The 27,599-nt window shown below is 32.7% G+C and overlaps 1 protein-coding gene across 5 annotated transcripts in view; it reads right to left on the reverse strand.

Moving 5' to 3' along the window:
• Nucleotides 1-27,599, reverse strand: part of MMP16 (matrix metallopeptidase 16) — a 352,530-nt gene that overhangs the window by 163,988 nt on the left and 160,943 nt on the right. For all 5 annotated transcript variants that reach the window (XM_082433981.1, XM_082433978.1, XM_082433977.1 and 2 more), the window contains 2 exons: nucleotides 23,432-23,554; nucleotides 2,411-2,715 (listed from right to left, as the gene is read on the reverse strand). In XM_082433981.1, coding sequence (XP_082290107.1) covers nucleotides 2,411-2,715; nucleotides 23,432-23,554 — 428 coding nt within the window. The remainder of the gene's footprint in view (nucleotides 1-2,410; nucleotides 2,716-23,431; nucleotides 23,555-27,599) is intronic.

A 27,599-nucleotide genomic window follows, 5' to 3' on the forward strand; every position in this document is an offset into this window, starting at 1 on the left:
CTTTATGGTATTACATCTTGAACAGTTAACTTTTCCTTTAATCTCCTACAATTCTGAACACTGTTATTTTGCAGAATCATTTTCTTTAAGCTCATTCAAAAGGAAAAATATTCTTATTGGACCAGTAAAGAAATATTTTCATCCAAATGAAACACTAAATGTTAAATAATTTTTGTTTAGGTTTTTAATAAATGCATATGTAAAAAATTATTTTACTTCTACAGTATAAGTTAAAAGGCAATCAAATGTATTAATACATAATCTGAGTTAAAAGTCCATCGACTTGATTGTACACATTTAGCTCCTATGTCCCATTTCTGAATTCTTTCCCACATATATATTCCTTGAAAGACTTCTTAAATCACAAAAAACAAATAAACATTAATAATACCTATAATACTCAAATCAGTGGAAAAATTCTCATTTCCTATGTCACTTCAAATGTCCCTATAGATATTTTTAAAACTTATTTTTAAAAAGTATTGGTTAATGCCTAAAAAAGTACAGCTAATAGAGGATACATTTAAAGGATTTGTGCAGCTTTCTTGACCATTTTAATATTTTAAGAGAAAATATAGGCCACTTAATAGGCACCATCTCCTTCATATAGAATTTTAAAACAATTTTAAATTTATGAGGCCACAAAGCCAAAGTAACACAACTTCAAAGCTACAAATTTAAAGTATCTTCAACAATTAGACCCATTATTGGAATAAAATACAATTTTCTCTGTTCAGAAGTTTAGAAGAAAATCTTTCCCTTGGAAGCAAATGCAGTTATGCCTATGTCAGCAAAATTCTACCATTATAAGTGCTACTTTTCTCAATTAGTTAAAATACAAATATTTTTCCATTATTTAAAACAATTTTAGCAATTGACTTGAAGAAGTCTGAAATACTTTGAATTCCTGTGTGATATTGATAAAAATAAACACATTTAATTTTAAATGAATTATGCATCAAACAAGTATGGGCCAACTATCATGTTGCAGATATTTTATTATTAGACACTCAGCTATACAGTAAGTTAAACATGCCTGAATAGAAAGCACTTCTCCTTACAATGTCCCCAGCCCTGCAATACAAGGTAAAGAATGAAATCAAGTACACAGTATGTTAGAAGGTTCTCGAGCTACTGAACATTTAGTCAAGAATGTACGTCTGTTTGACTCCAAAGTATCTGGCTTTCATTCCACTATAGTGAATCCTCCCAACATAGTTGCCATTAGTCTCCAAACCAGTTCTTAAAAATGAAATCATAATTTTATATTATAGCAAATACACCTATTAATAACAATACAAAAGATCATTTTGGTCAATACTAGATATTTTATTTCCTTTTGGAAAACATGAGCAGTTATTTATTATATTTTCTTTCTTTGAAAAATTAATGTTATTTCAAGTTTAACTCAACTAATTCATTCTATCCATAATGTGTTTGAACCCTACATGCTCTATAAATGCAAGACTATTACACTAATCCAGCTAACTAAACCTTCTAAGGAACTAACAAAGCTTAATTTGACAGCTGGGCTTAACTCATCAAGGAGGAATTAAGAGTTTTATTAGCTGATTAGTTGTCATTAAACAATGCACACTTGCATTTTCAACATTCTACTGGGGTGAAAAAGTAAAATATTTAAGTATTGATTACAAGAATTATGGGAGATGGCGACTTAAGTATCTTATAACTCTAGAATCCTATAATTCTGTGAATATTTTTTAAACACAAAATTGTTCCCTAGGAAGAAACACATGCTTCTTATATCAAGTAATGATACTTTTAGCTGTTGAGTTTTTAATTTTTACATTATTTTTGCATATCAGAATAACTATAAGGATTAGAAAACTGATAGATATGTTGGAACAGATTTGCAAGAATCTGGTTTCTATAAAGATATCATACAAGAATGTCAGATTAGGAGACCAAGGAAATGATGAGACAAAAGAGAAGGAGAAAAATTTTACAGATTAGAAAGGTTATAATGGAAAAAAATAAACAGAAAAGATATGGTAGAAGCTATACCACCAATGTCAATCAGGGTTAAGTTTCAAGTGGAAACACTGGAATTAAGTGTAAAAAAATAGCACAATTTACTTAATGCATGTCCCATGACTTGAATACTCTAGAAACTTTTAAATGACTCTTTATAGAAAACAAAATTCACTTTAAAGCATTTATAGAATACACTGTAAAGTTCTAATCTTTAATCAAAAGCCACATGAAAAACTATTATTGTCTAATGACTTGTACAAATTCTTGTTCTAAAATGTTATAAAAAGCCTCATGTATTTTTTGGTACTTTTAAAAACAAATTATTTGTTTAGTTTAAGTTTATAAATTAGTAAATCACTTGGGCATCCAAAAATAAAAATAGAAGTATTTACAATGAAAAAAACTATGCACTTACCATCATGATTAGGATTTCCTAGTGTCCATGGCTCATCTGAGTCAAAATGAGTATCTCCCCCAATTCCTGGTCCAGGGAAATAGGCATGTGCCAAAAACCCTCCCTCTCCATCAAAGGGAGAACTGTCTCCATGAAAGCCAGATGCAAAAATGATGGTTATATCCACATCACGTTTGCCATTTTCTAATTCACTGTAGGGAACTTCTTCAAACGTCAGAGGAGTTACATTCTGCCACACGTCAAAGGCACGACGAATAGCTTTACGGGTTTCAGGGTCTCCTACTTTTGGAGTTACGTTCTTTATACTGAAATTTAGAAAAAAGGATAATCAGTATGGCTTTATTATATATAATCTGACTTATTATAGATTGATTTATTACATATTTTCCTCTATTCAGTTGAGTAAAAAATTAGAAAAAAGTCTCATATTAAGTAGGGAAGAAATTAATTCCTTCTCTCTCTATAGCTAGATTTCCCTGTGCTGGGTCATTTAACTCTCAGCAATATAGTACTCATCTACCAAGGCTATAAATGAGAAGATCTCTGCAGAATGGTTAACACTGGGTAATTAGATCAATCAGTCACTTTGTCTCCTGAACAACAATAGAAAGGCAGCTTTGCCAAATGATCAAACAGGTGCAGCAGTTTCAAGCTGAAATAAAAAATTCAATTTCTGTCTGGTAATAATTACTTTTAGGGGCACAGTATTTTGTGCACACATGCTACTTTCAAACAATGTCTTTATGCTCTTATCCATGAACAACAAATCAGTGGACACAAAGTTGTTTCTCAGTTTTTAAAGAAAAGGTCATTTAATTACAGTTCCTGATATTCGATTGCTTTCTTATATACTTATTATTTCTAGTCAAAATAAAACAATGAGGGTGAATAGCTTTTTAATACAAATATTTAACAGTTATATGAATTTAAAGAAGTAACTTGGACATTATTAGCTTATTCATCTTGAGGTTAATAACAAATGGAAAAAGATATAAGTATTTTTCTCTAGCACTGATCAGATATTTCTCTTTTATCACTTATTTTTCTATTTTTTTTAAAATAGAACATAAATGAAACAAATTTATGTATATGTAAGTATTTTATATTGTGGTAGTATAAGTTCATACCATCTTTGTGAAAAGTAATGAGTAAATTTCACAGGAGTTATAACTAAGTTTCAGACCACTTCAACCAATAATCTTACACCCGTGAATCCATGAATTTCACTAAGGGACTGTCTTAATGCATAGGAGGGTATAATATTCAGGTGAATATTATTATTTTATTATTGTAATGCATTTTTATTATTGCAGTGCAATAATGAAAGAGAATTGGAGGCTAGATGATATACAAATCATGGTGTCTCTATTGCATGCCATAATATACACAGGATTTGAAATTTGAAAGAGCAAAATTTGATTTTGCTATTTTAAAGCTATTTAGCTATATGTAAAAATATTTAAGATATAATTTCTGGTGGAAAAATAATATGCAGATTATATTTTTCACACAATTGTAACTATGTCAGGATAATTACAAACATTAGGCAGGAATCATACTGACATAATAATAATGGAATTAATTACTATGAGCCAGGCAAGCATTTCACAATATCTTATATACTCCCTGAGTAACCCAGTGAGATGGACATGTATACCTATCCTACAAAGCAAGAAGTTGAGATTTAGAGGAATTTAAAGAAAATTTAGAAAGGCAGAGCTAGTTTTTCATCCCAAACATTCTCACTCAAGAATCAGTTATATTAAATTCTAAGCTAGGCCACACATCTAAAACAAGGTTTTCACTATTTTCTAATACATATCATAGACCAGACTTATAATGACTATTTGATGATAAATATCATTTATTATACATAAAGAAAATAATGAAGTGAACCAAGTGAAATGGAGTTGGGGCAGGGAGTGTTCCAGGAAGAAGAAATGTCAAGTGAAAGGCCCTGAGGTGAAGACATGCTCGGCAAGTTCAAAGAATGGCAAGGTGGCTGGTATAGTTTAAGCAGAGACAGAGGGCAAGTGCCAAGATATGAGGTCAGAAAGGCAACAGAGAATCATACAAGATAGGGGATTGTTGACCACTGTAAGGAGTTTGGCTTTTGCTCCAATTGAGAGGAAAAAACTGGAGTGTCATGAGCAGAAAAGTGACATTTGACTTATGCTTTAAAGAAATGATTGAGCTTTATGTGGAAAATATATTGAAGTGGAGCAGGAGTTGGAGTAGGGAGACCCACTGGGAACTCTTGCAAATTTTCAGGTGAGAAATGATACTGCTTTGGGCCAGGGGAGTACCAGTGGAGATATTGAGAAATAGTTGGATTTTGGATATATTTTAAAGGTATACCTGCCAAGATGTACTGATGGTTGGACACGAGCTCTGAGGGAAAAGGAAGTGTCAAGGAAGACACCATTATTATTATTATTTTTTACCTGAGCCAAAGGATGGATAGAGTAAAAGAATTCATGCCTGCTCAGGGAGAAAGTTATGAAATCTCTTGTTGTTTTAGTGTTTAGTTTTTTTGTTTTAAATTTGTATCCCATTTAGTGTGATGCTTTAAACTATCTTTTGAAAAAGAGTAAACTATATTGGGGAATCAACAACTTTGTTTAGCCTGTTAGTCTCTAAATTACTGGTTTTGTTTTCTTTTGTAAAAAAAAATTTACTTTATTGAAGTATAGTGATTTACAATTTTGTGTTAGTTTCTGGTGTACAGCAAGGAAATTCAGTTATATATATATATATAATAGTCTGTGTTTGTTAATCCCAAACTCCCAATCCATCCCTCCTCCACTCCCCCTTCCCCTTGGCAACCATAGGTCTGTTTGCCAAGGAATTATTTTTTTTTTATTTTTTTATATGTATTTTTATTTTTTAATTTATTTTTATTGCAGTATAGTTAATTTACAATGTTGTGCTAGTTTCAGGTGTACAGCAACGTGAATCAGTTATACATATACATATATCCACTCTTTTTTAAGATTCTTTTCTCACATAGGCCATTACAGAGTGTTCAGTAGAGTTCCCTGTGCTATACAGCAGGTTCTTATAAGTTATCTATTTTATATACAGTAGTGTGTATATGTTAATCCCGATCTCCCAGTTTATCCCTCCCCCCACTTATACTCTGGTAACCATAAGTTTGTTTTCTGCATCTGTGACTCTACTTCTGTTTTGTAAATAAGTTCATTTGTACCCTTTTTTTTTAGATTTCACATATAAGCAATATCATATATTTGTCTTTCTCTGTCTGACTTACGTCACTTAGTATGACAATCTCTAGGTCCATCCATGCTGTTGTAAATGGCATTATTTCATTCTTTTTTAAGGCTGAGTAATAATCCATTGTATCTATATGTACTACATATTCTTTATCCATTCCTCTGTTGATAGACATTTAGGTTGTTTCCATGTCCTGGCTATTGTAAATAGTGCTGCAAAGAACACTGGGTTGCATGTAACTTTTCAAATTATGTTTTTTCTGCAAATATGCCTAGGAGTGGGATTGCTGGATGATATGGTAGCTCTATTTTTATTTTTTTAAGGAACTTCCATACTGTTCTCCATAGTGGCTGTACCGATTTACATTTCCACCAACAGTGTTAAGAGGGTTCCCTTTTCTCCAGCATTTATTGTTTGTAGATTTTTTGATGATGGCCAGTCTGACTGTGAGGTGATGGCTTATTGTCGTTTTGATTTGCATTTCTCTAATAATTAGTGATGCTGAGCATCTTTTCATGTGCTTTTTAGCCATCTATATGCCTTCTTTGGCAAAATGTCTATTTAGATCTTCTACCCATTTTTTGATTGGGTTGTTTGTTTTTTTGATATTGAGCTGCATGAGCTGTTTGTATATTTTGGAGATTAATCCCTTGTCAGTTGCTTCATTTGCAAATATTTTCTCCCATTCTGAGGGTTGTCTTTTTGCTTTGTTTATGCTTTCCTTTTCTATATTACCTATTTGATGACCGATGAGGCATGCAGATTAATGTTGTAACTTTGAATTTTGTCTGAATTAATTTTCCTTGTAGTCTTTTATTTTCTTTCCACCTTATTGGATTGCAGAAGCCCATCATTAGTGGGCAAGTATTTTTATGACACAGTCTTTGAAAGAATGTACTACATAATAGGTACTGCTCTAGGTGCTAGACATAAAACTGTAAATAAGACTCTGATCTTGTAGAACTTATATATTTTAGTGGTAAAAGATAAACAATAAAAAATACAATTATAGATGGTTATAAATGAGGGGTGAGGAGGTGAGATAAGTAGATGATAAATGGGATTTCAATGACAAAAGGAGCCACACATGCCTAGCACTGAGTTTCCAGCCAGAGGGAATAGTGAGCAGCGCAAACAAACTTGGCCAGTTCAGAGAATGGGACTGTTTAGTGAACTGGTGCAAAATGAATGCTCAGAACAGTGGTATGAGATGAAAGAGAATTGGCAGGGAGTGGGTTATGTTCTCTGAAAGGAAACCACTGGAGAGTTTTAAGCTGAGAAGTATCCTGGTATTTTTCCAGTTTACAAAGATCACTGCTTCTAATAAAAAATGACTAGGGGGACAAGATTGGAACCAGTAAAACATTTTGGAAGTTTGAGCAAGAGAAATTAGAGAAATGTACTAGAGTGTCTGTCATGGAGATATGAATAATTAGACAAATTCAGTATACGTTCTGAGGATATTGTTAATAGGAATTAGTGTTGGGTTCAATGTGTAATGGAGAAATCATTTTATATTCAAATAAAGGGTAACCTTAGAGCAAAGGAAAATGAAATCATGTTAGTATGATATGTATATAAGTACACAGTGGGTCTGAGAAAAATGAAGTAATATAATATAATAAAGAATAATAAATGTGGAGTACCATTTTGACTTGAAAACACATCACTGTGTTTTTCAAGCTATGTACTGATGAATTTCCAAATTGTGCTTAACTACAATATTTGTGATGTCATTAATAAATACAAGACGCAAGTATATTTTCAAATTACAATTTTCTCCCGATATATGCACAAGAGTGGGATTGCTGGATCATACGGTAGTTTTATATTTAGTTTTTTTAGGAACCTCCATACTGTTCTCCATAATGGTTGTACCAATTTACATTCCCACTTACATGCACTCCAGTGTTCATTGCAGAACTATTTACAATAGCTAAGACATGGAAGCAACCTAAATGTCCATTGACAGAAGAATTGATAAAGAAGATGTGGTACATGGAATATTACTCAGCCATAAAAAAGAATGAAATAATGTCATTTGCAGCAACATGGATGGACCTGGAGATTATTATACTAAGTGAAGTGAGTAAGAGAAAGACAAATATATGTGGAGTATAATAAAAAATAATACAAATAAACTTATTTACAGAATAGAAACAGATTCAGAGACCTCAAAATCAAAATTGTGGTTGCCAGAGGTGGGGGAAGTGATAGATTGGGAGACTGGCTCTGTCATATACATACTGATATGTATAAAATACATAACTAATAGGGACCTACTGTATAGCACAGGGAACTGTACTCAGTATTCTGTGGTGACCTATGTGGGAAAATAATCTGAAAAAGAACAGATATACATATATATATACATGGCTGATTCACATTGCTGTACACCTGAAACTAACACAACATTGTAAATGAACTATACTTCCATAAAAATAAAAAAAAAATACAAGACACATTAGTGTACTTCAGAGTTAGAGCTGGAATTCTGAATTAGGTACACACAAAAACCAACTTAGAAATTTTATGCCATTGAGAGATGTTTTGTATTTACTAATAACCGAAATAATAAAGAGCACAGAGACATCATATGATATTAAGAGTAAACACTGTTATTCTTAATATTCTAATATGTAATACATAAAATTGTTAATATATACTTGCAAAATAAAGACAATACTATAAAATAAATAAAATGAAGGTTATATTTGAAAAACAAACTAATTTAATTTTAAAGTGCTTTTACTTTGTCTTTTTTTGTGGAAATAGAGTGGTTATAGTGAACATATTTTCCATTTTAATAAGACAATTGTTTTCATTTTTTGAATTCTCTTTTGGGTTTTTTCATTATGCTATTTCACTGATTCTCTTAAACCTTCAGTTTGGTAAATTTTGTAACATTTACCTAAAAAAAATAATAAATATTATCTTTAACAGTCATGTCTTATACAACCTTACATAACAAAATTGATGAAGTGGGAAATTCAAGATATCATTGTTCATCAGAATAATTGGTACTGAAGGCAAAGTATGTTAATTTATTTTTAAGGTTACTGCGTAAGGTCAGGATTCTCTAGGTTTAATTTCATTGAATCACTACCAATTCATTTAATAAAAAATTTATGTACTAATAATGGAGTATTTCCCTTTCAAGTTTTTAATAGAGTGATAACTGTTTTCCAAAATTAGAGTATTAATTTATCTCTAACATGAAAGTAAGAAAAAAACTAAATGTTTTGATGTTTGGTATTACATATTCAAAGTTAAAAGAAGCTTGAACTCTGCTTTACAATTCTCAATAGCAACACATAAATTTCTCCATGATAAGTGAGATATTAAGTTTACTTCACTATTTCTATGGTAATTTTAAAATGTGTGAGAATTTGACATTTAGAGAAACAGTAAATCTGGGGAGAAAGAGGCTTATTAACAAAACTCTATCAAAATATGTATGTGTTTTCTTTATTCATGGAACTGTAGGAATTATTTTGCTTCATTAGTTCTGTAAAATAAATTAATATGAAATGTAAAATTATCAAATATTTGTTCATTTGAATAGAAGTTATGGAAAATGTGTAACAAGGACATTGCCAAAGGTTTCATCATTTTCAAATCAAGTAAACTCTATTTAGGTATTCAGGAGACACTACATATTACCCAATGCCTAAAATTACTATGTAAAGTCAGAATTCTCTAGTTTCAATATCATTGGATGCATACAAATTTCTTCAATAAAAATTCTACATACTAATAATGACTCTTTCCCCCTAAATTTTTGATACAGTGATAAATCTTTTTCAAATTTTGAGTACTGTTTTATCTCTAATGTTCAAAGTAAGAAAAAATAAAACTGAATACTTCGGTATTTAGTTAAGATACAGAAGTTATATGATATATTTATGTCAAGATATTTTGGTATGACCAGGGTTAAATACCATTTACTCAATTCAATAAACAAAAATAGTTGTTCAGAAAAACATACTAACATTTTATTAAAAATGATTAGCAACTAAATGGAATTTATCATAACTAGGAAGGTAGACAATTGCTAAGAATATAAAAGAGTAAAAATAATAAACTACATATTTAAATTATTAGCAGATCCTTATTCAGAATGTATTAAAATGTCCTATCAGAGGAGAACTAAATAGACTAACTTACTTTTACCCATATTATGTTTGTATAGTTGATGTGACTTCACTTTTTTTTTAAAATACAAGAAATTATCAGAGTGGAGATTGACTATGGAGTCCCTCTAGGAAAGCTAACATTAAATATTTGACTATTTCCAAAGATGCTAGCTTTCCAGGTAGAGCAGACCTAGGTACATATTACTTTGGGTCTTATTCAAATAGTTTCTGTTTGTAAGCTTGCTGTGTATCCTCTGGATACACAAGTTTGTCAATAGGATAATCAAGTTCAGTGAGCTCATTGGGTTTAGAGAGAATGGTGAGAAATGTTTCTGGGGAGGAACTTCTTATTCTTTAGCAATTTCTAGCTTTCTTTTCTCTGTATATATTGTTAAAATAAAATAATAACTTCTAGGGTTGTATCCTTAGTAGTCACAGAAGCATGGATTTAAAATCAAGCTTAGCTAAAGGAAGAATTTACTAGGAAAATCAATACTAATTAATTTAATATAATATAACATAATACTATCAGATCCACTAATATATTAATAATACTCATTCATATACTATAATTTTTTAAATAGATGCATCTTGCAGTTGATTAACTATCCCATTGGTCATTTATTATATAAATTATTATTTTGGAGTTTATATTTTATAGAGAAAAGGAACTTAGGCTAAATCTACTTTATATAATATTCAGTAAACCTGAGAAATAAATATCTACTTGATAAAAAATGATGTTACTCATTAAGATCCTATTATTATTTTGAATAAAGTTTAACCAAAGCCTACTAAAAATTCATTAATTTATTCAACAACTATCTTTTGAGGACCTAATATACAGCAGACACTCTACTAGGTGCTGGGGAGCATAAAATGGATAGGTTCTCTGATGAAATGAAGCTCCTGTATGGTCTTGAAGTAACATACAATATACTATTTTACAATTATTCACTTACATACCTGTCTCCCATACTAGACTACATTCTCCATGGGAGCAGGGGCCTTGCCTAACTCATCTGTCTATTGACAGTTCTGCCACATAATGCCTAACTCATCTGTCTATTGACAGTTCTGCCACATAATGCCTGACTCATCTGTCTATTGACAGTTCTGCCACATAATGCTGTTCAATAATCATTTATTGAATGAAAGACACCTAATTATCCAAGAAGCAAAATTTGTCAAAAGGAAATTGATCATAAAAATTCAAGTAAGAGATGAATGGTCACCAGTACTTGTATTACAGTTATAAAAAGCATGTATATTATGCATCAGCCAAAGTTATATATATTCCTAAGAATACGTAAATGATACAACCTCAGAAGTTCCCATTTCTAGGCATCAAACACTGAGGTCATTTAAGTGGAAGGCATAGGGGCCTAGACATTCCCTTTAAATGGAGTGATTATAGAAAGTTCCTTCCAATCCCACATTTTAAAGATAGGAAGAGATCTTAAAGTTATGTAATCGAACTTTCCAACCATTCCACAAATGTTCTCTAATTTCCCTGACAAGTGAATAAATTTCCTGGTTTATATGTTTCCAATGATGAAAAAGAATTGTAGGATGGATGATTTAATTTTCTGATAGCTCAAAATATTAGATTTCTCTTAAAGCCTTTAAGTGTTTGAAAATAGGGCTTCCCTGGTGGCGCAGTGGTTAAGAATCTGCCTGCCAATGCAGGGGACACGGGTTCAAGCCCTGGTCTGGGAAGATCTCACATGCCGCGGAGCAACTAAGCCCGTGCACCACAACTACTGAGCTTGCACTCTAGAGCCCACGAGCCACAACTACTGAGCCTGTGTACCACAACTACTGAAACCCACGTGCCTAGAGCCTGTGCTCCAACAAGAGAAGCCACAGCAATGAGAAGCCCATGAGCCGCAACGAAGAGTAGCTCCCGCTCACTGAAACTAGAGAAAGCCGCACAGCGACGAAGACCCAATGCAGCCAAAAATAAATAAATAAATTAAAAAAAAAAAAGATATTTAAGTATTTGAAAATAGGAAATTTCTCCCTTAAATATTCTTTCCATCATGTTAAGAATACTTGGCTGTAATCTTGAGCTCTTCCTCATGCAAACTGCATTCAAGTTCTCTTAGTACTTTGATTTCTTTTTAGGGGTGTACATTAATTTGCCAAGAAGCAGCAGAAAATGTGGTGGCCCAAAGAGAAAAGGATACATCAGGTAAGGCATGGCCAAAAAAGCAAAGAGAAAAAATTAGCATCTCCACTGCTTTGAACACTTTGCTTTCTATAAATCTACTATGGACATTCCAGCTTTTCTTTTTGAGCCACATTATACTGTTGGCTCATAATGAGTTTGCAATCAAATAAAGCCTAGATTCTACCGCCCCCATTCCAACTCCTGTCTTTATTCTGTAATGGCACATTCTGTAATCATTTTGAGCTCCAATGTCATATTTTGTATTTATTTTCCTAAATATAGTAAAAAAAAAAAAAGTAGTAGCAAATGATAATATATACTACCTATTAAATACAAGGCAACTTCTTAACACCTTATATATATTAACTTTAGAAGGTAATATCTTTAGCTCTCACTCCCAACTTTCTCTTATCCTGTTATAATATTCTCAACAATTTCTGGGATTTGTCTGATAAATTAAAGGAGTTAACATAATAATCAGCATTTATTAAGCATTGTGTTTCAAGCACTATGCTGTTTTTGGTTTTTTTTCCCTACTATCGGACTTAATTGTCTCCTAAGCCTTGTGAGGTAGGTATTGTTACAATACACACTTTACACACAGGGAAAATGAGACTTGGAAAAACAAGTAACTTGATCCTGGTTTTACAGGTAGCAAGTATCAGAGCCAGGAAGAAAATCCAGACTTTTCTTACTCCAAAACTCTTGATCACATTATGTGCATATCAATAATCAAACATTAAAAAATAATCTGGAAGTTTACAGGAATAAACCCCTAATTATTTGAAAATTCAAAACTAGCTGAGACAATTGTCAGTATAGGGATACAACATAAATGGAATTATGATCAGTTCTGAACCTAATGGCTCTTAGTTTCTCTCTTTCTTTCTTTTAAAATTGAATGGTGTAGGTAGTACCTAAGGATGCAGAGACACTAAACAGGGTACACTGTCAAGAGTTTGGAAATCAGGTCAGAAAAATAATAATATCTGAAATGAAAAAAATAAATATCAGTATACATAGTTGTGCAAGCTTTATAGGTCTAAAATTGATTATACTTTAATCTAATTGGTATTTATTGATTTTTCTATGGTATGAGGTAAGAACCTAATTTCATTGTTTTCCATATAGATGACCAATTATCACAGAATAACTTAATAAATAAAATAACCCATCCTTTCCCCACTGATCTACAAGGACTGCTCTGGCATAAATCAATTTTTTAATACATGAATGGTCTATTTCTGTGATCACTTGTCTGCACTGTTGGACTATTTGTCTATCTCCGTGCTAACACAACATACTGCCTTAATATTTATTGAGTTAAAGGAAGTCTTCATGTCTAGTAAGTGGGAATATTTTGATTAATATTGTGCCTTCACTAATCCTCAGAGATTTTTGAGTCAGTTTGTTAAATTATACAAAAAATATTACAGGGAATTTTGTTAAAATTGCATTGAATTTGTGGAAGATCTGAACTTTCATTATACTGAGACTTTCTATTAAGAGCAAAATATATCTCTACATTTATTTTTGGTCTTTTTATGTCTTTCAATAAAAGTTCCTAATTTTCTTCTTAAAGGGCTTACACATCTTTTGTAGATTTATTCTTTACTCATACTTTTGTGTCTATTTTAAATGCCATTTTTGTAAAGATTATACTCTGTGTGTGTGCCTGTTTACTTTGTATATTGATCTTGTAAAAAATTTCCAGTTTCTCCTCTGACATGTAAAGAGCTTGGAAGTTGTCACTCCCAACCTCACAATAAGACAAAAAAGCTGAGCAAACAAAAACTAAACAATGCTTCTTAGCTCCATCAGAGAATTGCAGTTACAGGACAAACTTCCACCCCCAAAACTGGAGACACAGAAGAGTATGAAGAATCAGAAACAAAAGTCCCTGAATCATTCCTGTCTGATATAGTAGAAGAAAAGAAGTAAAAGGCTACAATAATATTCTGGGTGTAAGATCCCCAAAAGTCAAGCCCACCTAAAAAACTGAGATTTAATCACAGGATTATAGACTGCTTCCTCACCCCAATACTTTACACCACACCAACAAGGCTCAGTATAGTAACAGTGGATTACAAATTAGAAAGCTGCAAGACACAAAGTCTATTTAAGAAAGAGCTTCTAGGATATTCAGAAACAACACGGGAGAGAAAAACTAGGCCACTAGAAGAAAATGAAACTTCCAACACCTTCAGCTACAAGAAAAAATAAACAGCTAAACTCCTAAGCAGATGAACATGAAACTTCACACTAAAGGCTTATTACCTCAGTTTCATGACCCAATACATCATGTCTGGCTTTCAACAAAAAAATTAATAACTTGCTAAAAGTCAAGAGAAAACACAGACTGAAGAGACAAAAGAAGCATTAGAACCAGACTCTTTATGGCAGAGATTTTGAATTATCAGACTAGAAATTTGAATTAAATATGATCAATATCCTAAGGGCTCTAATGGAAAAAGTGGACAACAAGAAAAAAAAACACATGAGTAATATAAGCAGAGAGATGGAAACTACAAGAAAGAATTAAAAGGAAATGTTAAAAATAAAAAAATATATTAACAGAATTGTCTCTTATAGGTTCATCATGAGATTATATATAACCAAGGGAAGAATCAGCGAACTTGAAGATAACTCAGTAGAAACTTCCCAAATTGAAAAACAAAGGAAAAAAAAAAAAAAGCTGGAAAACAGAACAGAGCATCCAAGAACTATGGGACATTTAAGTGTAACAGAACATAATGAGAATACTAGAAGGAGAAGAGAGATATGAACAGAGACATATTTCAAATAATGTCACACACCAAACCACAGATCCAGGACTTTCAGAGAACAAAATCTACACACAGGCATATTATTTTCAAACTGCAGAAAACTAAAGACAAAGATAAAAGCTTGAAAGAAGCCAGAGGGCGGAAAAACACCTTATCTACAGAGGAACAAAGATACCAATTCAATTAGACTTCTCCTCAAAAACCATCTAAGCAAGAAGAATATGATCCAAGCAAGAAGAATATTGATATGTTCATAGAAAATGGTAATATATACAATGCTCAATACAACCAGAAAAGGTAGAAAAAGAGGAAATACAAAATCAAAAACAAAAACAAAACAAAATCCACAAAACAAAGAACAAAGAACAACAGCAATGGGCAGCAAAAAGTTACAAATATAGTAGATATCAATTTAACTATATAAATAACTACTTGGAATGTGAATAGTCTAAATATACCAATGAAAAGATAAAGACGGTAAGAGTGGATTTTTAAAAAATAAATAAATAAGCCCCAACTATATGTTGTCTACAAGAAACTCACCTTAAATATATAGATTTTGATGGTTAAAAATAGGATAAAAAATATACCACGCTACACTAATCAAAAGAAAACCATAATAGCTATATTATTTTCAGACAAAGCCTTCCTCAGAGCAAAGTAAATTATCAGAGATAAAGAGGGGCATCACATAATGATAAAGGTGTCAATTTTTGCAAGGTGTAACAAACCTTAATATATATATATGTTTAACAACAGAGCAACAAAATACATGAGGCAAAAACTGATAGAACTTCAAGAAGAAAAAGGCAAGTGTACCGTTTGTTGGAGACTTCAACACCACTCTACCAGTAATTGACAGACCCTGCTGATAGAAAATAGTAAGGATATAGTTGAACTGAACAGCATAATTAATCAACTTTATCTAATCAACATGTATAGAACACTTCATCCAAAACCAGCAGAATACTCATTATTCTCAATCTCACATGGAACATTCACCAAGAATACTAGGGAAAATCTCAAAATGCTTGGAGATACAGCAGCATACTTATCAATAACATGTGAGTCAAAGAACGAAAATCTCAAGGAAATTTTAGTATTACTTGAACTAAATTAAAATGACAATACAACTTATCAAAATTTGTGGGATGCAGCCAAAACAGTACTTAAAATACAATATATAGCATTAAATACATATTAGGAGGCAAAGAAAGATAAAAGTAATTAATCTAAACTTCCATCTTAGGAAATTAGAAAATAAAAAGCAAACGGAAGAAAAATAAAATTGGAACAGAAATCAATGAAACTGAAAACAAGTAAACAATACAGAAAAAAAAATGTTTTAAAGCCATTTCTCTGAAAAGATTAATATAATTAATAAACCTCTAGCCAGACTAAATAAGAAAAAAAGAAGACACAGATTACTATCAGTTATGAAAGAAGGCACATCACTACTGATACCATGAATATTAAAAGGATAATAAAAGAATATTATGAACAAGTGTATGCCCATAAATATGATAACTTAGATGATGTCATGGGCTGAATTGTGTACCTCCAAATTCATATTTTAAAGCCCTAACTCTCGATTTAACTGTATTCAGAGATAGGGACTTTAAGGAGGTACTTGATATTAAATAAAGTCACAAGGTTGGACCCTAATTCAGTATGTCTTGTGTCCTTATAAGAAGAGAAGACACCAGAAATCTCTTTCTCTCCACCCACACACAGAGGAAAGGCCAGATAAGGACACAGTGAGAAAGTGGCCATCTAAAAGCCAGGAAAAGAGGCCTTACCAGAAAAGGATACTGACAGCACCTCAATTTTAGACTTCTAAGCTCCAAAACTGTGAGAAATTAAATTCCTGATGTCTAAGCCATCGAGGCTTTTGTTAAGGCAGCCTATAAAGGCTATTACTGATTTAACTGAACAACTCCTTTAAAAGAGACAATCTATAAAAACTTCTACAAAGAGAAATAGGTAATCTGAACAGTCCTATATCAATTAAATAAATTGAATCAGAAATTAATAACCTTCCAAAAAAAAAAAAAACTAGGTCTAAATGGTTACACTGGTGAAGTCTACTAAACATTTCAGGAAGAAATCATACCAATTCTCTATAATTTCTTCCAGAAAATAGAATTCTTAACCCATTCTATGAAACTAGCATTACCCTACTACCAAAACCAGATAAAGACATTACAAGAAAGGAAAACTGCATATCAATATTACTCATGAACATAGATGTAGAAATTCTAAACGAAAATGAGCAAATCAAACTCTACAATGTATATAAAGAATTATTCACCATGACAAAGTGGGATTTATCCCAGGCATGAGAGTCTCATTCCACATTTGAAAATTAATTAAGATAATCAATCACATTAAAAGGCTAAAGAAGAAAATCATACAATCATAGCATAGATACAGAAAAAGCATTTGATAAAAGACAACTCCCATTCACAGTAAAAATATTCAGCAAACTAGGAATGGGAGAACTTCCTCAACTTGATTAAACATCTGACAAAAAGCCTGTAGCTTACATTATACTTAATGGTGAGGAATTACATGCTTTTCCCTTAAAGACTAGGAAAAAGGCAATGATGTCTGCTCCCAGAACTCCTATTCAACATTGCACTGAAAGCAGTAGCTAAAGCAATAAAATAAGCAAAGGAAATAAAAGCTATACAGATTGGGAATTAAAAAAACAACAACTATCCTTGTTTTCAGATGACATGATTTTCTATGTAGAAAATATAAATGAACTGACCAAAAAAAAAAAAAAATCCTGAACTAATGAGTGTTGTATAGCAAAATTCTAGGATACAAGATTAATATACAAAAGTCAATTGTTATCGTATATATGTGTAATAAACATTTAGAATTTGAAATTTAAAACACAACTTATAGTACAAAAAAATGTTTAAAGAAATCCTTAGATATAAATCTATCCAAAATATGTGAGTATGGTTAGAATATTTGTCACCCTAAAATTCATATGTTAAAATTCTAACCCACAAAGATGATAATATTAGGAGATGGGGCCTTTGGTAAGTCCTTAGGTCATGAAGATGGAAACTTCATGAATGGGATTAGTGTCCCACAAATATCTCTAGCCCTTCTGCTATGTATGTGAGGATCCAAGAAGTTTGTGACCTAGAAGAGGGCACCAACTATGCTGGCACCTTGATCTCAGACTCCCAGCCTCCAGAATTGTGAGAAATAAATTTCTGCTGTTTATAAGCTACTCGTGGTATTTTGTTATGTAAGTCCAAGTGGACTAAGATATATACAAAAGATTTATAAGATTAAAAGTATAAAATTCTGAGGAAAGAAATCAAAAACCTAAACAAATGGGGAAATATTCATGTTCATTAATGGTAACAATCAATATTAAGATGTCAGTTCTCCCCAAAATGATCTGTATATTCAAGGCGATCACAATAAAAATCTTGCTAAATTATTTCATGGGTGCCGGCATAACCTGTTTTATTGTGCTTTGCTTTATTGTGGCTCACAGATATTGTGTTATTTATAAATTGAAGGTTTGTGGCAATCCTATGTTGAGGAAGTCTATTGGCACCATTTTTCAAAAAGCATTTGCTCACTGTGTCTCTGTGTCACATTTTGGTAATTCTCTCAATATTTCAAACTTTTAAATTATTATTATATTTGTTATGGTGATCTGTGATCAGTGATCTTTGATGTTACTACTGTAATTGTTTTGGGGTAACATGAACCACTCCCACATAAAATAGCGAACTTAAGAAATGTTGTCTGTGTTCTGACTGCTCCACTGACCTGACATTCCACTATCGCTCTCTCTCTCACTGGGCCTCCCTATTTCCTGAGGCCAAACAATATTGAAATTAGACCAATTAATAACCTAACAACGGCCTCTAAGTATTCAAGTGAGGGGAAAATCACACATCTCTCACTTTAAGTAAAAGCAATAAATGATTAAGTTTAGAAGGCATGTCAAAAGCTGAGATAGGACAAAAGCTAGACCTCTGCCCTAAATGGTTAACCAAGCTATGAAAGCAAATGAAAAGTTCTTGAGGGAAATTAAAAGTGCTACTCCAGTGAATAATAAGAAATCAAACAGCTTTATTGCTTATATGGAGAAAGTTTTAATGGTCTACATAGATCAAACCAGCCACAACATTCCTTTAAGCCAAAGCTCAATTCAGAGAAAGGCCCTAACTCTTTTCAATTGCGTGAAGGCTGAAGCAGGTAAGGAAGCTGCAGAAGAAAAGTTTGAAGCTAACAGAGGTTGGTATATGAGGTTTAAGGAAAGAAGCCATCTCCATAACATAAAAGCACAAGGTGAAGCAACAAGTGCTGATACAGAAGCTGCAGCAAGTTATCCAGAAGATCTAGCCAAGATAATTAATAAAGATTGCTACGCTAAACATTAAATTTTCAATGTAGATGAAACAGCTTTATTATATTGGAAGAAGATGCTGTCTAGGACATGCATAGCTAGAGAAGAGAACTTAATGCCTGACTTCAAAACTTGAAAGGATATGCTGCTTCTCTTGTTGGTGGATAATGCAGCTGGTGACTTTAAGTTGAAACCAATGTTCATTTGTGATTTCAAAAATCCTCGGCCCCTTAAAATTATTCTAAAACTGCTCTGTCTGTGCTCTATAGGTAAAACAACAAAGCCTGGATGACAATACATCTGTTTACAACATGGTTTACTGAATACTGTAAGCCCACTGTTGAGATCTAGTGCTCAGAAAAATGATTTATTTCAAAATATTACTGCTCATTGACAATGCACCTGGTCACCCAAGAGCTGTGATGGAGATATACAAGATTCATGTTGTTTTCATGCCTACTAACACAACATCCATTCTGCAGCCCTTGGAACAAGGAATGATTTTAACTTTCAAGTCTTATTATTTAAGAAATACATTTTGTAAGACTATAGCTGCCATAGATAGTGGTTCCTCTGAAGGATTTGGGTAAAGTAAACTGAAAATCTTTTGGAAAGGATTCACCATTCTTTATGCCATTAAGAACATTTGTGATTCATGGAAAGAGATAAAATATCAATATTCACAGGAGTCTGGAAGAAATTGATTCCAATCCTCATGGATGACTTTGAGTGGTTCAAGACTTCAGTGGAGGAAGTAACTGCAGATGTGGTGGAAATAACAAGAGAATTAAAATGAAACATGAGCCTAAAGATGTGACTGAATTGCTGCAATCCCGTGATAAAACTTTAAATGATGAGAAGTTGGTTCTTACTGATGAGCAAAGAAAGTGGTTTCTTGAAATGGAATCTACTCTTGGTGAAGATGCTATGAAGATTGTTGACATAACAAAAAAAAAAAAAACAGCATTTAGAATATGACATAAACTTGGTTGTTAAAACAGTGGCAGGGTTTGAGAGAGTTGACTCCAATTTTGAAAGTGCTACTGTGGGTAAATGCTACAAACAGTGCTGCATGTTAGAGAGAAATTATTCATACAAGGAAGAGTCAATCAATGTGGCAAACTTCATTGTTGCCTTTTAAGAACTTGCCTCAGCCACCTTGACTTTCACCAACCACCACCCTGAGCAGTCAGCAGCCATCAACAGCTGAAGGTTAGCATTTTTTATCAATAAAGTACTTTTAACTAAGGCATGCTCATTGTGCTTTTGGACATAATGCTACTGCACACTTAATAGACTGTAGTATAGTGTAAACAACTTTTATATGCACTGGGAATCCAAAAAATTCAAGACATTGTTTGATTGCTACATGAGCTTGATTGCTATATTCTCTTTATTTTGTTGGTCTAGAACTGAACCCAGAATATCTCTGAGGAACGCCTGTAATGGCAAACTGATTCTAAAGTTTATGTGGGAAGGCAAGAGACTCTGAAAACACAACATAATATTGAAGAAGAAGAATAAAATCAGAAAACTGATACTATCTGATATCAAGACTTACTATAAACCACAGTAATCAAGAAAGTGTGATATTGGTTTATGAATAGACACATAGACCAATGAAGCAGAATAAAGAGCACAGAAATTTACCCATGCACATAGGCAACTGATCTTTGACAAAAGATCAAAGGTAGCGGAGAAAGGATGGTCTTTCCAACCAGTGGTGCTGGAACAACTGAACATCCACATGTAAAAAATTGAATATAGATTTTACACCTTTCCCAAAAACAAACTCAAAATGGATCATTGACCTAAATGTAAATGCCAAACTATTAAAATTTTAGAAGATAACATAGGAGAAATTCTAAGTGACCTTCGGTTTGGCAATGTTTTTTGAATATAACACCAAAAGCACAATATAGAAAAGAAAATAATTGATAAATTCTACCTTATTAAAATTAAAACTTCTGTTCTGCAAAATACACTGAAAAGAGAATGGAATGTCAAGCCACAGACTGAGACAACATATTTGAAAACATATCTGATAAAAGACTTGTAATCCAAAATATACAAAGAACCTTTAAAATAGCAACTCAAAAGTTGGTGCAAAGATCTAAACAGTCATCTCACAAAAGAAGATGTGCAGATGGCAAATAAGCATACGAAAATATGCTCAGCTTCACATGGCATTAGGGAATTGCAAGTTAAAAAATTGAGAAACCACCTATTAGAATGGATACATCCAGAACACTGACAACACCAAATCCTGACAAAGTTGTAGAGCAACAGTAACTTTCATTCATTGTTGGTGGTAATGCAAAATGGTTTAGCCACTTTGAAGATAGCTTGGTAGTTTCTTAAAAAGCTAACCATAGTCTTACCTTATGATCAGCAAAATTATTCTCCCAGGTATTTAGTCAAATAGGTTGAAAATTAATGTCCACACAAAAACCAGCCCACACATGTTTATACTAGCTTTACTCATAATTGCCAAAAACTGGAAGCAACCAAGAAGTCTTCAATAGGTGAACAGGTAAGCAAACTGTGACCCATCCATACAATGGAATATTGCTCAGTAATAAAAAGAAATGAGCTATCAAGTCATGAAAAGACATGGAGGAAATAAATTCATATTATTAAGTGAAGGAAAGCAGTCTGAAATGGCTACAAACTGTGTTTCGAACCATATGACATTCTAGAAAAGGCAAAACTATAGAGACATTAAAACCATCAGTAGTGTCCTAAGGAGAAGAGAGATGAATAGGTGCAACAAAGGATTTTTCAGAGCAGTGAAACTAATTCTGTATGATACTGTAATACTATATGATATTATGCATTTGTCAAAATCCATAAAATTACAACACAAAGAGTGAACTCTGGTGTAAACTATCGATTTTAGTCAGTAATAGAGCAAAACTGGCTCAACAATTGTAACAAATATCTAATACTAATTAAGATCTTAATACTGGGAGAAACTATGTGAGTGTGTATACTGGGGGGAGGGGGGGTGCAGTGAGAACTACTCATACTATCTGCTCAACTTTTCTGTAAACCTAAAATTGCTCTAAAAATAAAATCTACTAATTATTTTTAAAGCTGGATATATTCTTTTATTATTTCTGAAAAATTATCTAGAGCTTATTCTGGGTGTTCTGTTAGAAAGTGATACAACTGTGACTATAAAAGATAGTTTTATTTCTTTACAGAGCCTTATATCTTTTATTACCTTACAACTATAAGTAGTTGCACAATGTTATTGGATGGAGGTAGAGATAGCAGGTATTTTTTGTTGTTTCACTTAACGATATTTTTTCCCAACACCTCATGTTACAGTGGTCATATTATATGTGAAATACATAATGAAGCTGTAATTTTTGTTTTTGTAGATGCCATTTTTCTGATTAAGTATCTTTCTTTGCTTTGATTCCTAGTTATCATAAATGGAGGTTAAATTTTCTTGAACGCATTTCTGTATCTGTTAAGGTGATCATATAAAGAACTTCCTTTAATACTCTATATTACTCTTAAGACAGAAGGGAGGCCAGCCCTGGTTTTCTAAGTTGGGTTGAATGACCATGGTTTACATTTCTCTTGCATCCTGTTCCTTCTCTTTCAAAACAGGCATCACATTTATATGATTGTTAAACTTCTCCACATGACTGTAAATTCCATGAGGATGGATGGAATCCCTATGCTTTATTTATTGTTATATCCCCGGTACCTAGCACTGTTCTTTGTCCAAACTAGTACTCAATAAAACATTGTTCAATTAGTTAATGAATGAATATGAACTAGCAGCAACTGCCACTCCAGATTGGAAGATACTCTCATCCCTTAAGCATGCTTCATTGAAGACAAGAAAGGATGATCCATTTGCATTGTTGCTAAAAAGATAGAAAGTTAAATGGTTTCTCTGATACCAAGAGTTAATTAATAATTCAAAGATATATTGTTTAAATTGCAGTTATTTATATACTTTATTATTTTATAATTTTTTAGACTATGAATACTTGCTAAAGAATGTTGTGTGTTAGAATACTCATCTGAAAGTCTTTCAGAATATTAGCATTCATTCAAGAAGCTGGAAGATCTAGTTTACAAAAGTGTTTCAAGAAATGTCTGTCTACAGGGTCTCCAAATGGACAATTTATTCTCTTCTCAATTGCAAGTTTTGTTTTTTTATGTTAACATTACATCACTATATGTTACCATGTAGTCAATGTGCATGAGATCTCAAACAAAATGTCAAAATACATAGTTTTGAAAAATTGAAAAGAAACAGTAATTCATCATTAGCTATTATACCTGTAAGTGATGTGTTTGTGCTGCCACTTCTGTCCTGTTAATGCATACCGCTTTCGACGAATATTAAATTTGGAGCTACCTCTTGTCTGGTCAGGTACACCACATCGAGGCTTCTTCATCCAGCTGCAAAAAGCAATATTTTCCAGTTATTTACCAACAACTCTAATCATTAATTTCAAAAAGAAATCCATTGAGAAGTTATGGCAGTGGTAATAAAAACAGGAAAACATAAAGGAGAATTTTGTCAGTTTTCTTGCAATTTGAATCTAAGTATTGTAGAAAGCATATTTTTTTCCGGAATGATCAAGAATCACTAGTTTATAACTCATATCCTTTAGATAATTTTTCTCTCTAATTCATTTTGAGCTAACTGTAAACTAAGGTATTCTGATGCTTCTAACTAGAATCTGCTGTTAACAGATACATGACCTTGGGAAAGTCTCATTCAGAAAATGAGACTTTTAAAAATAAATTATCACTAAGGTCTCTTTCAGCTTTAACATTCAACAATTTTTAAAATCTATTACATGACCTAAACTCCAGGAAGCAAGAAGATATATGCTACTCTCTTCTAGCTTAAATAGAAGGAAATTGTTGTTTAGAATAACATTTGCCTTTCTCCACTTTTTTCTTCTTTACACTTTAAGCATTACCCCAATTTTCAAATAACAGCCATTCTCTTTGAACCTTTAATAGTAACTGAATTCACTGCTTAAGAAATTTTTTTCTGAATATAATGTTTAGTATGACACCAATAAAATTTAAATATTAACATTGGGAAAATAAAACGCTGTTTTTGATTTATTGATTTTTAATATTTATATAGACAGTTGTCTAAATTTTTTTCTAGAGAGTCTCATTTGACCATTGTCATGTTTCTATGTAGTCTTGCTTCTTGTCTAAGGAGAAAGATTGACATGATTTTTATTAGTTTTTCTTTAGTGACTCAAAATGGCTTTATCATCCATTAGCCCATTTAATTTAACAATTACAGAACTAAAGCAGAATCTTCGTGGCGTTACATGCTTCAGAAAGTGGAAATGAGCAAAAGAATCAATTTTTGTTATATTTCATCAAAAATTTCTATACTCTTTAAATGGAAAATAATTGACTGCAGAGATGACTGTCTAAAGATGTCCATTTCATGAAAATGACTGAAATAGTTTACATGTTACAGGGATAAATCAGCTAACTAGCTTTTATAAACATAAGAATAACATCATGCAACAATGAAAGCATGACTTTTACTTTTTAAGAAAGACAACACTTTTCTGATAAGCATTGTACGTTTCTCCTTTTTTATTCTGCTACCAGTAAAAATGTAGACATTGCAGTTAACAGACTTAAACTCCATCCTAGTTTATGATGCATTGTAGAGTTACTTCAGGAAATCACTCTTTCCCTTTATTAAAGTCTCCAAACCAAATGAGATGTCTTGTAAATGCTAATGCCTAGAAAGCTATTCAGACCTATGGAACTGAAGTCTCTGGAGCCAAGAATTGAGACCTTTTACTTTTAACTAAAACTCCCAAGACACTCTGAATTAGCGGTCCCCAACCTTTTGTGGCACCAGGGACTGGTTTCACAGAAGACAATTTTTCCACGGTGGGGGGTATGGTTCAGGTGGTAATGCGAGTGATAGGGAGCAATGGGGAGCAGCAGATGAAGCTTCGTTCGAAAGCCACCGCTCACCTCCTGCTGTGAGGCTCTGTTCCTAACAGTCTGTGGCCTGGGGGGTTGGGGACCCCTGCTCTAAATCATTAAATTTGAGATATATTTCACTAGACTGTAAAACACTAAGGGGCAGGGGATCTACATACTCCCTGTACCTGTACAACCCCTAGAATTTAAAAGAGATTTAATAAATTGGTGGCTAGGGACATTTTTTAATGAAAACATATTTTTATTATATTCTGTAAGATCTAGATACATATTCAACTAACAAATATTAAGCATTAATGGTTAATATTAATTAATTAATGATAATTTAAGTGGCTTTTATCAATGGGTATTTCATTAATCATACTCTCAACAAAAATTATAATATTTCTTAACCAAATACTTACTCTGACATCTCCCTGAAAGTGCTGTGAGAACAAATAATTATTAAATATGACTAAATTTACTTAATGTGGATGTGATTACACTTACAGTTAGCTAAAGAAAATATTGAAGTAAACACTCTAGGGAAAGAAATAATTTTGAAATGGATAGTGGGATAAAATTTGACAATTTGTATTTATCCTGATACATTATCAGAGGAAATACGTTTTCAATGAGGATATATTCTCTAAAATTACTTTAACAATACATAAAGTTAAAAGATGAAGATAGCCATTGAAAACATTTAAATTTATTAATGTAAATTTCCATTTTAAGTTGTGCATATGTTGGACCTAGTAAAAGTTTTCTAAATGAAACATTGCATCTTCCAAAGGACAGGGGTTTTAGGGATGAGTATTAGATTCTTATGCTGAAACATATCTCTGCTAAATTCCTTATGCATTTATTCAGCTTTTGCCCATTCATATAATTTTTTCTTATGTTCCAACTATTTGTTTATATATTTACTCATTCTATCCTGATCCATTTATCTTACAATATTTTTAAGCTTTTATAATACGCTAAGACATATATGAAAAAAAAAGTGTGTATAAAAAGATAAGGCAAGGGGCTCTTGCTGAGCTCCCAGTCTCATGTAAGACATTCATGATAAAAAAAATAATAATAATACAATATAATTAGTTAAGTGTTCTCACATCTCCATCTAGCTATCTTGTCATCATTTCTAATTTTACATGTAATTTAAAATTATGATTTTTCAGCTCCAAACTTGTACCAATTCTTCTGATACCTTTTCTCAGCCCAAAGCCTTTCTAATGCCTAAGCCAGGTATCCAGGTAACATCTTCCACTGATGCCTCTTCACATCCAATCAATCATGATGTAGTCTTTTCTGCCTCTAAAACTTCTCTATCTTTCACTCTCACCAGTGCCTTCTCACTCCTAAAGATAAATCTTTTCAAAACACTGATGTGTTTACTACATGTTCCAAGTATGAAATGCTTTTATAGACAGAATCTTACTCAGGCATACTTAGCCAGGATGCCCCCCATCTCCCTGCTTCCCAAGATCCACACAAGTTCCTACAGAACCAAACCTCTTTCTGCCTTTGTTTACATTGACCTCTGTCTGGAATACTTTTACCTCCTTGTTTACAGTGACAATCCTAATCCTCCTCATTATTCAACTCCCACATGTACAGTTTACCATCTCAACACAGCATGTATTATAGTGTATATTACAATGTGTACATCTCTGTCTCTGTCTTCTACTAACCTGCGAGTCAAGCCAGAGAGCCTTGTATGGGACCGGTGTCCAGTGAAGCTTCCAGTGAAGAACATGAAGCAAACTGTCTTCATGTATTGTTTTTGCACATACCGATCTCCCCCACTATCCTATATGTTTCTTGAGGACTTTGTAACTCTTACAGCTCTGCGCCTTGAACAAATGCTTACTATGCAGAGATGTTGTGTGAAACTTTATATAAAATTAAATCATAATGTAGATGACTTAAGTGAAAGAAATAAACATAAGAACAGGCATAATGTAATATAAACTAGTAATTTAATTCAAAGAACACTTAATGAGGGTTGGTCAAGATAACTCTATGTTAACTTCACCGATATATGTACCCAAATATTCTGGCACAGAGATATTAGCAGGTATTAATTATCAAAATATGTAAAATCCCAAAAATATGATCAGAGCACATCGTGACACTGAATATGACACACAGTATCTGAACTAAATCTGTCCTTGGGATTTTTATGTGATTCCAAACGTTTGTCCTTTAATTTTATAAGCATTTGTTTCTTTCTCTTACAATTTTTAAAGTTCTCAGTGATATCAAGAATGGTCAGTGTTGGGCTTCCCTGGTGGCGCAGTGGTTGAGAATCTGCCTGCCAATGCAGGGCACACGGGTTCGAGCCCTGGTCTGGCAAGATCCCACAAGCTGCGGAGCAACTAGGCCAGTGAGCCACAACTACTGAGCCTGTGCGTCTGGAGCCTGTGCTCTGCAACAAGAGAGGCCGCAATAGTGAGAGGCCCGCGCACTGCGATGAAGAGTGGCCCCCGCTTGCCGCAACTAGAGAAAAGCCCTCGCACAG

This window comes from Balaenoptera physalus (genome assembly GCF_965194825.1).
Source record: "Balaenoptera physalus genome assembly, chromosome: 17".
NCBI lineage: Eukaryota > Metazoa > Chordata > Mammalia > Artiodactyla > Balaenopteridae > Balaenoptera > Balaenoptera physalus.